Source organism: Haematobia irritans, chromosome 5 (genome assembly GCF_050003625.1).
Source record: "Haematobia irritans isolate KBUSLIRL chromosome 5, ASM5000362v1, whole genome shotgun sequence".
NCBI lineage: Eukaryota > Metazoa > Arthropoda > Insecta > Diptera > Muscidae > Haematobia > Haematobia irritans.
This window is the reverse complement of record NC_134401.1, coordinates 47,049,881-47,065,113: the sequence shown is the minus strand read 5'-3', so window position 1 is coordinate 47,065,113 and position 15,233 is coordinate 47,049,881. Positions and strand designations below refer to the sequence as shown.

The window sequence follows — 15,233 nt, the reverse complement described above, 5'->3', positions numbered from 1 at the left end:
AAGACAGTGCTAAAAAGTTTTACGATACCTTGCCATCGGCAAGTGTTATCGCAACCCAAGTAATTCGATTGTGGATGACAGCCTTTAGTAGAAGTTCCTACGCAATCCATGGTGGAGGGTACATAAGATTCGGCCTGGCCGAACTTACGGCCGTATATACTTGTTATTAATCAATCAAATCAATTTTTTTGTGGTTATTATAAAAAAAAAAAAAAACAATTCAGAAAAATTTGTAAAAAATTTTATTTGTAAACAAAATTTTGTCAACATTTTATTCTACAGAAATTTTCGTAAAACTATTTATTTCTATAGAAAATTTTATCAACATTTTATTTATATGGAAAATTTAGTCCAACTTTTTTTTCTCTAGTCAAAATTTTATTTCTATAGAAAATTTTGTAAAAAGTTTATTTCTATAGAAAAATGTGTCAATTTTTTGTATAGAAAATTTGGCAAAATTTTTTTCTATAGAAAATTTTGTCCAAATTGTATTTCTATAGAAAATTTTATTTCTATAGATAATTTTATGAAAATTTTACTTCTATAGAAAATTTTGTCAAAATTTTATTTCAATACAAAAATTTTGTCAAAATGTTATTTCTATAGAAAATTTTGTCAAAATGTTATTTCTATAGAAAATTTTGTCAAACTTTTATTTCTATAGAAAATTTTCTCCAAATTTTATTTCTATAGAAAATTTTATCCAAATTTTATTTCTATAGAAAATTTATGAAAATTTTATTTCTATAGAAAATTTTATTTCCATAAAAAAATTTTGTCAAAATTTTATTTCCATAGAATATTTTGTAAACAATTTATTTCCATAGAATATTTTGTCAAAATTTTATTTCTATGAACAATTTTGTAAAAATGTTATTTCTATAGAAAATTTTATCAAAATTTTATTTCAATGGAAATTTTTTTTCAAAATTTTATTTCTATAAAAAAATTTTGTTAAAATTTTATTTAAAATTTTATTTCTATAGAAAATTTTGCAAAATTTTATTTCTAAAGCAAGTTTCATCAAAATTTTATCTCCATAGAATATTTTGTCAAAACTTTTATAGAAAATTTTGTCAAAATTTTATTTCTATAGAAAATTTCGCAAAATTTTATTTCTATAGAAAATTTTATCAAAATTTTATTTCTATAGAAATTTTTGTAAAAATTTTATTTCTATAAGAAATTTTATCAAAATTTTATTTCTATAGAAAATTTGGCAAAATTTTATTTCTATAGAAATTTTTGTAAAAATTTTATTTCTATAGAAAATTTTGTCAAAATTGTATTTCTATAGAAAATTTTATCAAAATTTTATTTCTATAGAAATTTTTGTAAAAATTTTATTTCTATAAGAAATTTTATCAAAATTTTATTTCTATAGAAAATTTGGCAAAATTTTATTTCTATAGAAATTTTTGTAAAAATTTTATTTCTATAGAAAATTTTGTCAAAATTTTATTTCTATAGAAAATTTTATCAAAATTTTATTTCTATAGAAAATTTGGCAAAATTTTATTTCTATAGACATTTTTGTAAAAGTTTTATTTCTATAGAAAATTTTGTCAACATTTTATTTCTATATAAACTTTATGAAAATTTTATTTCCATAGAATATTTTGTCAAAACTTTTTTCTATAGAAAATTTTGTCAAAATTTTATTTCTATAGAAAATTTTGTCAAAATTTTATTTCTATAAAAAAATTTGCCAAAATGTTATTTCTATAGAAAATTTTGTCAAAATTTTATTTTCTATAAAAAAATTTGTTAAATTTTATTTCCAAGACATTTTTTTCGAAATTTGATTTCTATAGAAAATTTTGTAAAAATTGTATCAAAAGTTTATTTCTATAGAAAATTTTGTAAAAATTTTATTTCTTTAGAAACTTTTATTTCATTAGAAAATTTTGTCACAATTTCATTTCTATAGAAAATTTTATCAAAATTTTATGTTTATAGAACATTTTGTCAAAATTTTATTTCTCTAGATAATTTTGTTAAAATGTTATTTCGGTAGAAAATTTTGTAAAAATTTGTTTCTATAGAAAATTTTGTCAAATTTTTATTTCTATAGAAAATTTTGCACAATTTTATTTCTATAGAAAATTTTGTCAAAATTTTTTCTTTTGAAGAAAATTATGTCAAAATTTTATTTCTATATAAAATTTTATCAAAATTTTATTTCTTTTGAAAATTTTGTCAAAATTTTATTTCTTTTTTTAATCATTGTTGTTGTTTTTGATTTCAGCTTATAACCATGCATTGACTAAACTACAAGTGTAGCTTAACCAGCAGAGGAAAATACTGTTTGTCAAAATTATTTGGGCAAAGCCCTATAGACTGCAAGATGGATGGATGGACGTACGTTTCGGAATTACCATATTCCTCATCAGCATCCTCTACTTGCAGCAAAACTATCAACCAATTATCAGAATAAATTAAGACAGTTCACTAAACTACACACTGAACCGAAAACCGAAAAAAGGTTTTACATGATAGCCGGCTTATGCCGAAATAAATTCGTACAAACATATATTTTCAACTTGAGTGCAAATCATCAATTTGAGTGCATTTGGCTGGGTTTATTTTGAGCGTGTTTCCTCTTTTTTTCATTCGTTTTGTTTTGTTATTGTTGGTTTTTTATGCTACACTTGTAGTTTAGTCAATGCATGGTTTTAAGCTGAAGCCAAAAACAACAACAATAATTAAAGAAAAAAAAACCAACAATAACCGAATGCAAATTTTATTTCTATAGAAAATTTTTGAAAAAAAAAAATCAATTTTATAATTTTTTTGAGAAACATTTTATTTCTATAAAAATTTTTTGAAAAATTTGTTTTCTATAAAAAATTTTTGAAAAATTTTATTTCTAATGAAAATATTGTCAAAATTTTATTTCTATAAACAATTTTGTGAAAATTTTATTTTCATAGAATATTTTATCAAAATTTTATTTCTAAAGGAAATTTGAGAAGTACCTCTTAGTGGAATATTTTGCAAAATCTATCAAAACATTAAGAATTCTACCAATCTACCAAATAGTAAAAAAATCTACCATTTTTGGTAGAATTCTACCAACTGTGGCAACCGTGCCGTCATATTTTAAATACGTTTTAAGGACAAATAAAAATGATCTCTGCTGTAATCACCACACATTCAAAGTTATTTGCTTTAATAAAATTATTTTGTGACAAAAAGATTTTTTTGTAATTTAATTTTGGCAAGGAGTATTTATTCTAACTAATGTTTTATAATTTTATGAATAAAAAATTAAAGGTTATTTTATCAATCCACATAATCTACTATATTTTAATATAAGCACATATATTACAATATTCCGAAAAAAAACAAATAAATGTATTCTTCTAACCAAAATCTTCTGTGGGTAAATACTCAGTGCCCTCACTGGCCAACCAAGCTTCAACCTTAACAAAATCTGCCACAAATGAAGGTATGGTGCATTTTAAAACGGCTGTATTGCCTTTGATGACATATTCGGAGACAACTTCAGCTTCATAATATTGATTAACAACTACAAAATATTTATAAGAAAAAAAATAATAATAATAAAAACAGAATTATTATTAATATAGAGTAAGTAACAAAGGATTAAGGACTTGTGTAAGGAAGAAAAATTGCAGTAAAATCCCCCTACCATGTCAATACTAAAACCAAAATTATTTTATTTATGAATACCAGTTCCCTGTTGTTCATCCAGTGTGGCATAGAGTTCACCACTTTCATCTTGCCATGAAATGACTTGAACAAAATCGGCCACAAATGAGGGAATGGAACATTTCAATACAGCTGCATTGCCTCTAATCACATATTCGTTATTAACTTCAGATTCATAAAATTGTTGGACCACTAAATATAAAATAAAAATTTAAAAATAAATGAAGTTTTATAATTTTGAAAGCTTATTGAGAACTCACAACAGAATTAAAGTTCTTAATAAAAACCATCATCTAAGTTTAAAATGGAAATTCAACGCCTCACAGATTGTATTAAAATCAGTTTTCACTATCTCACTCAACATTTCAGAAATTTTTGTGGGAACATCCCTATTACATAATACACTAATTAACATCATATTTCACTTTTTTTCTTCAAAGCTTATGGGAATACATTAATGAGATGGAAAAAAATTAAATAACCTTTGTCGGGAACAGTGGGAGAACAAAAATATATATTTTTAGTGAACTCTTTGTAAGCCAACAAAGAGTAAGTAGTGCAGCTAATTACTTGACACGCAATGAATTTTTTATAAATAATCACTTTTGATGTTGTATTCAGATAATTCTGAAGTGCAATGAAAGTCATTGAACCGATGATGTTGTTGTAAAGCAATGAAGGGAATAAATTCATCCATTCCAAGAGAGTTGGGAATAGTTTCACATCTATTTTTTTTTTGTGTGAAAAAATATTGCATGCCTTCTTAATCGAGGTTTCCTAGGAATAATGAAGAAAAACAACCACAGATTATGAGGTTCATTTATAATTTAAAATGTTGCTAATTTTGTATGTGAACTCTGTATAATTATACTGAAGTTATGGTCTAATGAATGCACATATAAAACAATTTGTAGGAAACATAAAAGATTGGGTGTGTAACCTAAAAACAGTATCCTTAATTGAAAAACTTGAATCGTTTTCTTCATCTTGGTTATATAGTAGGTACAAAAAAATTGAAAATGAATACACAAAAAAACGATTGAGAAGATAATGTAATGATCAACGAGGATCATTACATTTTCTCAGGAACCTAACACCTACACGTACAAACATTATTCCTTTCCATTTTTATTATTCAACATAGTTCCCTTCAAGAGCCGTTCTGAAGTTAGTCGAGAAGAAAATCGTACCGGCAGGACTTAAAGCACATGCATGGATGAATGCAAACCTAAAGGAATGTACCTCAGATCTTCCAACCTCTATTGAACATTCCGTCTTTTTCACATTCCAAGTCCCAGGGTCGTAACAGGTTGGCTGATAAGTCCCCGGTCTGACATGGTGTCGCTAGCAAAATGCATATTATTTTTATATAGTACCAACCTTCAAATGATTCGTGTCAAAATTTGACGTCTGTAAGTCAATTAGTTTGTGAGATAGATCGTCTTTTGTGAAGCAACTTTTGTTATTGTGAAAAAAATGGAAAAAAAGGAATTTCGTGTTTTGATAAAATACTGTTTTCTGAAGGTAAAAAATACGATGGAAGCAAAAACTTGGCGTGCTCGTGAAATGAGCACGGAGGACGGTGAACGCAGTGGACGCCTGAAAGAGGTGGTTACCGACGAAAACATCAAAAATATCCACAAAATGATTTTGAATGACCGTAAAATGAAGTTGATCGAGATAGCAGAGGTCTTAAAGATATCAAAGGAACGTGTTGGTCTTATCATTCATCAATATTTGGATATGCGGAAGCTCTGTGCAAAATGGTTGCCGCACGAACTCACATTTGACCAAAAACAACAACGTGTTGATGATTCTGAGCGGTGTTTGCAGCTGTTAACTCGTAATACACCCGAGTTTTTACGTCGATATGTGACAATGGATGAAACATTGCTCCATCACTACACTCCTGAGTCCAATCGACAGTCGGCTGAGTGGACAGCGACCGGTGAACCGTCTCCGAAGCGTGGAAAGACTCAAAAGTCCGCTGGCAAAGTAATGGCCTCTGTTTTTTGGGATGCGCATGGAATAATTTTTATCGATTATCTTGGGAAGGGAAAAACCATCAACAGTGACTGTTAAATGGCGTTATTGGAGCCTTCGAAGGTCGGAATCGCGGCAAAACGGCCCCATATGAAGAAGAAAAAAGTGTTGTTCCACCAAGACAACGCACCGTGCCACAAGTCATTGAGAACGATGGCAAAAATTCATGAATTGGGCTTCGAATTGCTTCCCCACCCACCGTATTCTCCAGATCTGGCCCCCAGCAACTTTTTCTTGTTCTCAGACCTCAAAAGGATGCTCGCAAAAAATTTGCTCGGGAAAAAATTTGGCTGCAATGAAGAGGTGATCGCCGAAACTGAGGCCTATTTTGAGGCAAAACCGAAGGAGTACTACCAAAATGGTATCAAAAAATTGAAAGGTCGTTATAATCGTTGTACTATGATGAAGGGAACTATGTTGAATAATAAAAACGAATTTTGACAAAAAAAAATGTGTTTTTCTTTGTTAGACCGGGGACTTATCAGCCATGAGTTACACGTGCCGCTCGTCGCTCAAAATTTCAAAAAAAAAAAAACGAATGTTTTGGCCAAAAAGTTGACGTATTGAGCCATAACTCGAGAATGGTAAATAATAAAAATACGCACGATATCACAAACGATAGCTCATTTTGTCCTTAAAAATTTATGTTATGAACAAAATTGTTGTAACTCTGAGTTAAACAGAGTTACGCCAGCCTTTAGCTTCTACTAGGAGCATTCGCCACAACCCCACAAAACGAATCTCCTTTCCAGATATTGAGATAGCCAACATTTGAGCCCGATTAACACGTACCGCCAAACTTTTTGGCCAAAAAAAATCGTTTTTTTTTTTAAATTTTGGGCAACGAGTGGCACGTGTTATCGTCATTTAATCGGGCTCAAATTTTGGCTATCCCAATATCTGGAAAGGGGATTCGTTTTGTGGGGTTAAGGCGAACTAGATTCCGACATTTTTTTTGCCCCATATAAGTTGCGGTCACTCTAATCCACATAAAGGTATACAAAAGCGATCAGACCAAGGATTCCAAACAAGACAGCTATTTTTCGCAATCAAAGTGGGTACCAAAGATGTAGACATGGGAAAACATCAAATGCGAGAGATACTTCCTACAGCGTCAAAAATCACCACAGTGACACCGAGGGTTGTTATGAAAATCACTGAAATCTTTGATGACTCTACCACAATAGCCGATGTGATGGCAGTTAATGGTTCTACGGTTCCTCCTGATAAATCTTCACCATAGTAAGCCAGATTGTGCTGACTTAAAGGTCCTCCTGAAGAAAGGGGATATAGATGAATTTCATATTCAAGAACCAGTTGTATATAAGAACAGAATCTGTGAATCGAACTATAAGAGTTGTGCATAATTGCTGAAACTGAACTAATTTTATTTCTGCTTCCTTCAGACTGTCGTAGCCAGTCGAGAAGTACCCAATTGCAAATATTGGGTGTCTTTAGTCTGCACGGGATATGTGAGTGTTGAGATGGACCCATGTGCCATGATCAGAACTTAGTTGAAGAGTTATTGATAACAAGGACAAAGCCACAGTGATGCAATGGTTAGCATGCCCGCCTTGCATACACAAGGTCGTGGGTTCGATTCCTGCTTCGACCGAACACCAAAAAGTTTTTCAGCGGTGGATTATCCCACCTCAGTAATGCTGGTGACATTTCTGAGGGTTTCAAAGCTTCTCTAAGTGGTTTCACTGCAATGTGGATCGCCGTTCGGACTCGGCTATAAAAAGGAGGTCCATTGTCATTGAGCTTAACATGGAATCGGGCAGCACTCAGTGATAAGAGAGAAGTTCACCAATGTGGTATCACAATGGACTGAATAGTCTAAGTGAGCCTGATACATCGGGCTGCCACCTAACCTAACCTAACCTAACAAAGACAAAAATTCATTATGAGATGTGAGATAATATAAGGGGATGTAGTGACAATAATACAAGAGGGGAGTCACTCATAGAGTTTGTTTTGAGTACTAACTTGGTAGTTTGCAATAAAGAAGTTGCACGAATCTTCGTCACTAAAAACGGTCAAGATATTTTGGACTTTACTTTTGCCTCGCAGAAACTGAATGATAAGATATCTGGGTGATATGTTTTACTCGAATATAGCTTCATGGCTACATCAGTATCAAGTTGGCAGCACTACCAGAGAACGCAAACCGGTATGCATATCACAAAATACTCATGGATGAGTACTGATATGTTTGCTACTCATGTAAGTCATAGATTATAGACTGCATAGACGATCCGTTTCTCTCCGCGAAAAAAAAAATATTGTAAGCTCCAAAATTAATTTTTTGACATTTTCTGTTAATTTTTTTGTAAATAAAATGGAACATCGGATATGAGAGCATTGAAGGATTTTCTCCCTAGTGGGACCTTAGTGCGATATAAGTAGGTAAATGTAAAAGAAGAGAGCAACTGGTTATTCTCTCCAAGGAAATATTTTTTTATAGCTACATTAAACCTACTCTGTTAACGATATTAATTTTATTTCTAAAAAAGCATAAACAAAAGAAACTCGCCTGGTAAGAAAATTTACAAATCAAGGGTGAGCATTTCTTTGATGGGAAAGGTGAAGAAAAAATATGGAAAATTTATGGTAACAAAAAAACAAATTAATCAAAACAACCATATTATCAATAAAATAAAATATATATACTTTTAGGGTAGATAATATTCCCCCTTCCTGTTATGAAAAACTACATCTTGTATAATCACATTCTTATATTATTTCTATAGCAAATTAATTTTTCTATTTGAGACAAACCATATTCGGTTCCAGGCATAAAATCCTCTTCTTGATCCGTATGCCAGGAGACAACACTAACAAAATCGGCCACAAATGAGGGTATCTCACATTTTAGAACGGCTGCATTGCCTCTTATAACATAAGCCTTATTTACATCTGTATCATAATATTGGGCAACAACTATTGAAGAAGCCAAAAAAAGATCAGAACAATCAAAGAAGATCGAAGAACTAAAAAAATTTTTTAATGTACATATTTAAAAGGAAATTCTTCCCAATTTATAGATATAGAAAAACAACGAAAATGAAACGAGATATAAGAGATAAAATTCCTCATCTTTTCATTAGGAATATAAATTTAAAAAAAATATATATAAATTAAAGTAATATTCAAAAAAAAAAAAAAATCATTGAAAATATTTTCAGTTTATGTAGTAGTGTCATTTCAGTAATTGTCATTTTTTAGAATTTGAGTTATGTGTTATGTGGTCAATATTGATCAGTTTGTGTGAGAGTATTTTTCTGTTTGTGTTAAAATTTGGAAGTGATTTGGTTTTTTTTTATTTAGTGATATCGTAAAGAATTAAGTTTAAGTTGATATATGAATTAAAGCATCACTTTTTTTTGGAATATAACAGATTGATATTCACAATCTGAACCAAAGTTATATATTTTAATCCTGAGCCAGATTGAGTCAAGTCACAATAATTCCATAAAGAGATGAAACAATGAGTATTTCGATTTTATCGTTATACATATTATGAGTTTTTATACCCTCCACCATAGGATGGGGGTATATTAACTTTGTCATTCCGTTTGTAACACATCGAAATATTGCTCTAAGACCCCATAAAGTATATATATATATATATATATATATATATATATATATATATATATATATATATATATATATATATATATATATATATATATATATATATATATATATATATATATATATATATATATATATATATATATATATATATATATATATATATATATATATATATATATATATATATATATATATATATATATATATATATATATATATATATATATATATATATATATATATATATATATATATATATATATATATATATATATATATATATATATATATATATATATATATATATATATATATATATATATATATATATATATATATATATATATATATATATATATATATATATATATATTCTGGGTCGTGGTGAAATTCTGAGTCGATCTGAGCATGTCCGTCCGTCCGTCCGTCTGTTCAAATCACACTAACTTCCGAACGAAACAAGCTATCGACTTGAAACTTGGCACAATTAGTTGTTATTGATGTAGGTCGGATGGTATTGCAAATGGGCCATATCGGTCCACTTTTTCGTATAGCCCCCATATAAACGGACCCCCAAATTTGGCTTGCAGACCCTCTAAGACAAGCAAATTTCATCCGATCGGGCTGAAATTTGGTACATGGTGTTAGTATATGGCCTTTAACAACCATGCAAAAATTGGTCCACATCGGTCCATAATTATATATAGCCCCCATATAAACCGATCCCCCGATTTGGCTTGCGGAGCCTCTAAGAGAAGCAAATTTCATCCGATCCGGCTGAAATTTGGTACATGGTGTAAGTATATGGTCTCTAATGACCATGCAAAAATTGGTCCATATCACCAGATCACCAGATTTGACCTCCGAAGCCTCTTGGAAGACCAAATTCATCTCATTCAGTTGAAATTTGATACGTAGTGTTAATATATGGCCTCAAACGCCCATGCAAAAATTGGTCGAATTTGGTCCATAAATATATATAGCCCCCATATAAACCAATCCCCAGATTTGACCTCCGGAGCCCCTTGGAAGAGCAAAATCCATCCGATTCGGTTGAAATTTGGTACGTGATGTAAGTATATGGTATCCAACAACCATGCAAAAATTGGTCGAAATCGGTCTATAATCATATATAGCCCCCATATAAACCAATCCCCAGATTTGACCTCCGGAGCCCCTTGGAAGAGCAAATTTCATCTGATTCAGTTGACATTTGGTACGTGATGTTAATATATGGCCTCAAACACCCATGCAAAAATTGGTCGATATCGGTCCATAATTATATATCGGCCCCATATAAACCGATCCCCAGATTTGACCTCCGGAGCACCTTGGAAGAGCAAAATTCTTCCCATTCGGTTGAAATTTGGTACGTGATGTTAGTATAGGGTATCCAACAACCATGCAGGAATTGGTTCCAATCAGTCCATAATAATATATAGCTCCCATATAAACCGATCCCCAGATTTGGCTTTCGGTGCCTTTTGGAGAAGCAAAATTCATCCGATCTGGTTGAAATTTGGTACGTGGTGGTAGCATATGATATTTAACAACCATGTGAGTTGAAATTTGTGGATGACAGTCTTTCGTAGAAGTTTCTACGCAATCCATGATGGAGGGTACATAAGATTCGGCCTGGCCGAACTTACGGCCGTATATACTTGTTTTATAATAATAAAATTGAATTGTTATAAAAGATTTGATTTTTTGAAGAAATCATAAACTTCTCATCTAAGCGTGCACGAATATCCAATGAAATGTAAATTCTGTCCACTTCTATCCCCATTATTCGAATGAGCACTTGTAGTATAAGGGAACTAAATTAAAGTCTTAACGACGCACAGTATTTCCAAATCGCTTTTTTGGAAATAATTCTGCCACTACTTTTGAACGGATGAAGACATCCACATATTTTCGAAAAAATTGCTCAAAATTCGGTATTTTTTGAAATTCTAATTTGTGCAGTTTATAACTTTTAATCTAAAGCACATATGTTATGTTTGGCAATAAAGTTGAGTTTCTTAAGCTCCTGAAAGTCTAATCCTAATTTTTGTATCAATTAATCTTAATAATGTTCAAAAGCAAAACAGCACCAAAAGCACTAAATACCAGAAAGCACCAAGTTGGGCTTTTTTGAAAAGGCACAAAAAAGGCAATTTGGTGCTTACAAATCAAAAAGCACTAAATTTGGTGCTAAAAGCACCAAATTGGCATCACTGGGATTGGCCCTCCGGCTATCTCTGAAGATATTGACATTTTGTGGCCTCGATTTTTTTCCGAGCCAATTAACCCATTCCATTGTCAGGATTGGATTGGTGGTCCGGTAATCGGAATAGGTTCTCGGATCTTCGATCCTTTTATGTAGCAGTTGGTGGTTGGAGTAACAGTGTCCATTTTACTGGCGTCAGAATATCACACTCGGGAGCTATGACCACCTCAGGTATACGATCATGGATTGTTGCGGCATCCGCTATTACACCCACCGTATCCCCTATTATCCTTTGATGGTTCGTCATGTTTCGTGTTCCTGTATACAAATAAATTCTTAAAATTTTGTAAGGAATGTAGTTAAAACAAGTATATACGGCCGTAAGTTCGGTCAGGCCGAATCTTATGTACCCTCCACCATGGATTGCGTAGAAACTTCTACGAAAGACTGTCATCCACAATCGAATTATTTGGGTTGTGGTATCTTAAAACTTCTAAGCATCGTTTTCTAAATTGTGAGTTAGTCCATACGTGGTATATATTAGACAAAAACTGTATGTATAGGTAAGTCTACAAATAATTACGAATCGATATGGACTTTTGCACGGTACGAAGAGAGCCAGAATTGAAATATGGGGTTCGCTTATATGGGGGCTATATACAATTATGAACTTGATATGGACCAATTTTTGTGCGATTGGGGATCGATTTATCTGAGGGCTATATATAACTAAAGACCTATATGGCATGGTTGTTAACGGATATATACTAGCACAATGTACCAAATTTCAACTGACTCGGATGAAATTTGCTCCTCCAAGAGCATATCTCGGGATCGGTTTATATGGGGGCTATATATGATTATGGACCACTTTTAGCATGGTTGTTAAATACCATATACTACCACCACGTACCTAATTTCAATCAGATCGGATGAATTTTGCTTCTCCAAAAGGCACTGGAGGTCAAATCTAGGGAACGGTTTATATGGGGGCTATATATAATTATGGACTGATATGAACCAATTCCTGCATGGTTGTTGGATACCATATACTAACATCACGTACCAAATTTCAACGGAATCGGATGGAGTTTGCTCTTCCAAGGGGCTCCGGAGGTCAAATCTGGGGATTGGTTTATATGGGGGCTATATATATTTATGGACCGATTTCGACCAATTTTTGCATGGGCGTTTGAGGCCATATATTAACACTACGTATCAAATTTCAACTGAATGAGATGAATTTGGTCTTCCAAGAGGCTTCGGAGGTCAAATCTGGTGATCTGGTGATATGGACCAATTTTTGCATGGTCATTAGAGACCATATACTTACACCATGTACCAAATTTCAGCCGGATCGGATGAAATTTGCTTCTCTTAGAGGCTCCGCAAGCCAAATCGGGGGATCGCTTTATATGGGGGCTATATATAATTATGGACCGATGTGGACCAATTTTTGCATGGTTGTTAAAGACCATATACTAACACCATGTACCAAATTTCAGCCGGATCGGATGAAATTTGCTTCTCTTAGAGGATTCGCAAGCCAAATTTGGGGGTCCGTTTATATGGGGGCTATACGTAAAAGTGGACCAATATGGCCCATTTACAATACCATCTTACCTACATCAATAGCTACTACTTGTGCCAAGTTGCAAGTCGATAGCTTGTTCCGTTCGGAAGTTAGCGTGGTTTCAACAGACGGACAGAATTTCAACACGACCCCCATCCTATCTTCTATTAATCTTCTATTTAATTAAGTTGGAATAAATAATTTAGTTTACTTAACAAATGTTGACTTATTTTATTTAAATTAAATTCATATAACCGACTACTTCATTTATTTTAACTTAAGTTGTTAAAAACATAATTTAATTTAATATGATTAAATTAATTTAACTTAGTTCGTGCTAATTTAGTTAAAATTAAAAAATGTATCTTAATCCCGTTAGTTGTTTAGTTGGGCTTATTTTTGTTTAAATTAGTTTAATTAATAATTTCATTGAAATAAATTAAATAATCTAATTTAACAATTTTAATTAAGTTAGTTTATTTGTTTTAAGTAAATTTAAAATTAATTTAAATAATAAATCATTTTTAGATTAACTTATTATTATAGAAAAATATTTTGTTTTAATTTTATCTAGTTAATTAAGTTGGAATAAATAATTTATTCTATTTAGCACATGTTGACTTATTTTATTTCAATTAAATTCATTATAACCGACTATTCTTATTTTAATTTAAAATTGTTTATGCAGATTAGTTTACTTGATCTAACAAAGAATAGAAGAAAATAAAAAATGTAACCAAATTGAAACTACATTTTATAACTTATAATTTAATATAAATTAAATTTATTTATATTTTTTAATTTAATGTAGTAAAAAAATAGTTCAATTTTAATAATTCATATTAATTTTGTTCATGGTAATTTAAGTTGGAATAAATAATTTATTCTATTTAGCACATGATGACTTATTTTATTTCAATTAAATTCATTATAACAGACTATTCTTATTTTAATTTAAAATTGTTCATACAGTTTCGTTTACTTGATCTAACAAAGAATAGAAGAAAATAAAAAACTTAACTAAATTGAAACAACATTTTATAAGTTATAATTTAATATAAATTAAATGTATTTATTTTTTTTAATTTAACTACATTAAAAAAATAGTTCAATTATAATAATTCATATTAATTAAGTTCATGATAATTTAATTTATCTTAATTCCGTTATTTTTTTTTAGTTTGGCTTAATTTTATCTAACTTACTTTTTTATTTAATTAATAGTTTCATTGAATTAAATTAAATAATCCAACTTAACCAATATAACTAATTTAATTATATTTATTTAGTTTTAGTAAATTTAAAATTAATTTAAAAATATAAATCATTTTTAGATTAATTTATTTTTTTATTAGAAAAATTGTTTGCATTTTAATAAAAAAAATACTTTTCATTTATACCATTTTATAATTTTGTTAAATTTAATTTTCTAAAATTTAATAAATTTTTTAATTGCATTTAATTTCCTTTAGCTAAATTTATGTGGTTGTATGTGTGTTAAGTTGAGGTAAATGAAAATTGCGGATGCTCATACACCCTCCAAAAAAATCGCTTCTGTAACATATGCCCCAAACACATTTTGCTTCAAGCATATACATTTTCAGGATTGGTCCAAACAAAATATTGTTGGTATTATTCAAACATATAATGTTTCACCTTAGGGCATACACTGGTAGAAAAAAATTTTAATGAAATTTTCTTTGTGTATATAAAGGGTGGTTAAATTTCAAGGGCCGATATTGAATGTGAACCACACCTAAACGCCAAGTTTTTTAATTCAAGAGCTAAAGGATGAGATAATTCGGCACATTAACGGTATAGAACCTCCATTATGCCTCAGCGTCATCGAAAATTTGGACCGTCGGATGAAGGTGTGCCACCGAGTTCGCGGCGCCCATTTGGCCGATATTTTGTTCCATACATAATTGAATAATACCAATATATCATAATAAAATAAAATTACAATAATTTCCTAAATAGTTTGTGTTTTATTCAAAATCAACATCGGCCCTTGAAATTTTAACCACCCTTTATATTTTTAAGGCGCCAATTGGTTACTTCCATTATTTTATTTGCAGCATACTCTCTAGGTCTCTCTTTCTATTTCTGCTATTTCTAAATTAATATATT

At 30.3% G+C, this 15,233-nt stretch overlaps 1 protein-coding gene across 1 annotated transcript in view; it reads right to left on the bottom strand.

Moving 5' to 3' along the window:
* Window positions 1-15,233, bottom strand: part of LOC142241066 (cell adhesion molecule Dscam1-like) — a 209,545-nt gene that overhangs the window by 19,954 nt on the left and 174,358 nt on the right. Inside the window, exon 4 of the mRNA XM_075312805.1 lies at window positions 3,371-3,532. Within this exon, the coding sequence (XP_075168920.1) occupies window positions 3,371-3,532 (162 nt within the window). The remainder of the gene's footprint in view (window positions 1-3,370; window positions 3,533-15,233) is intronic.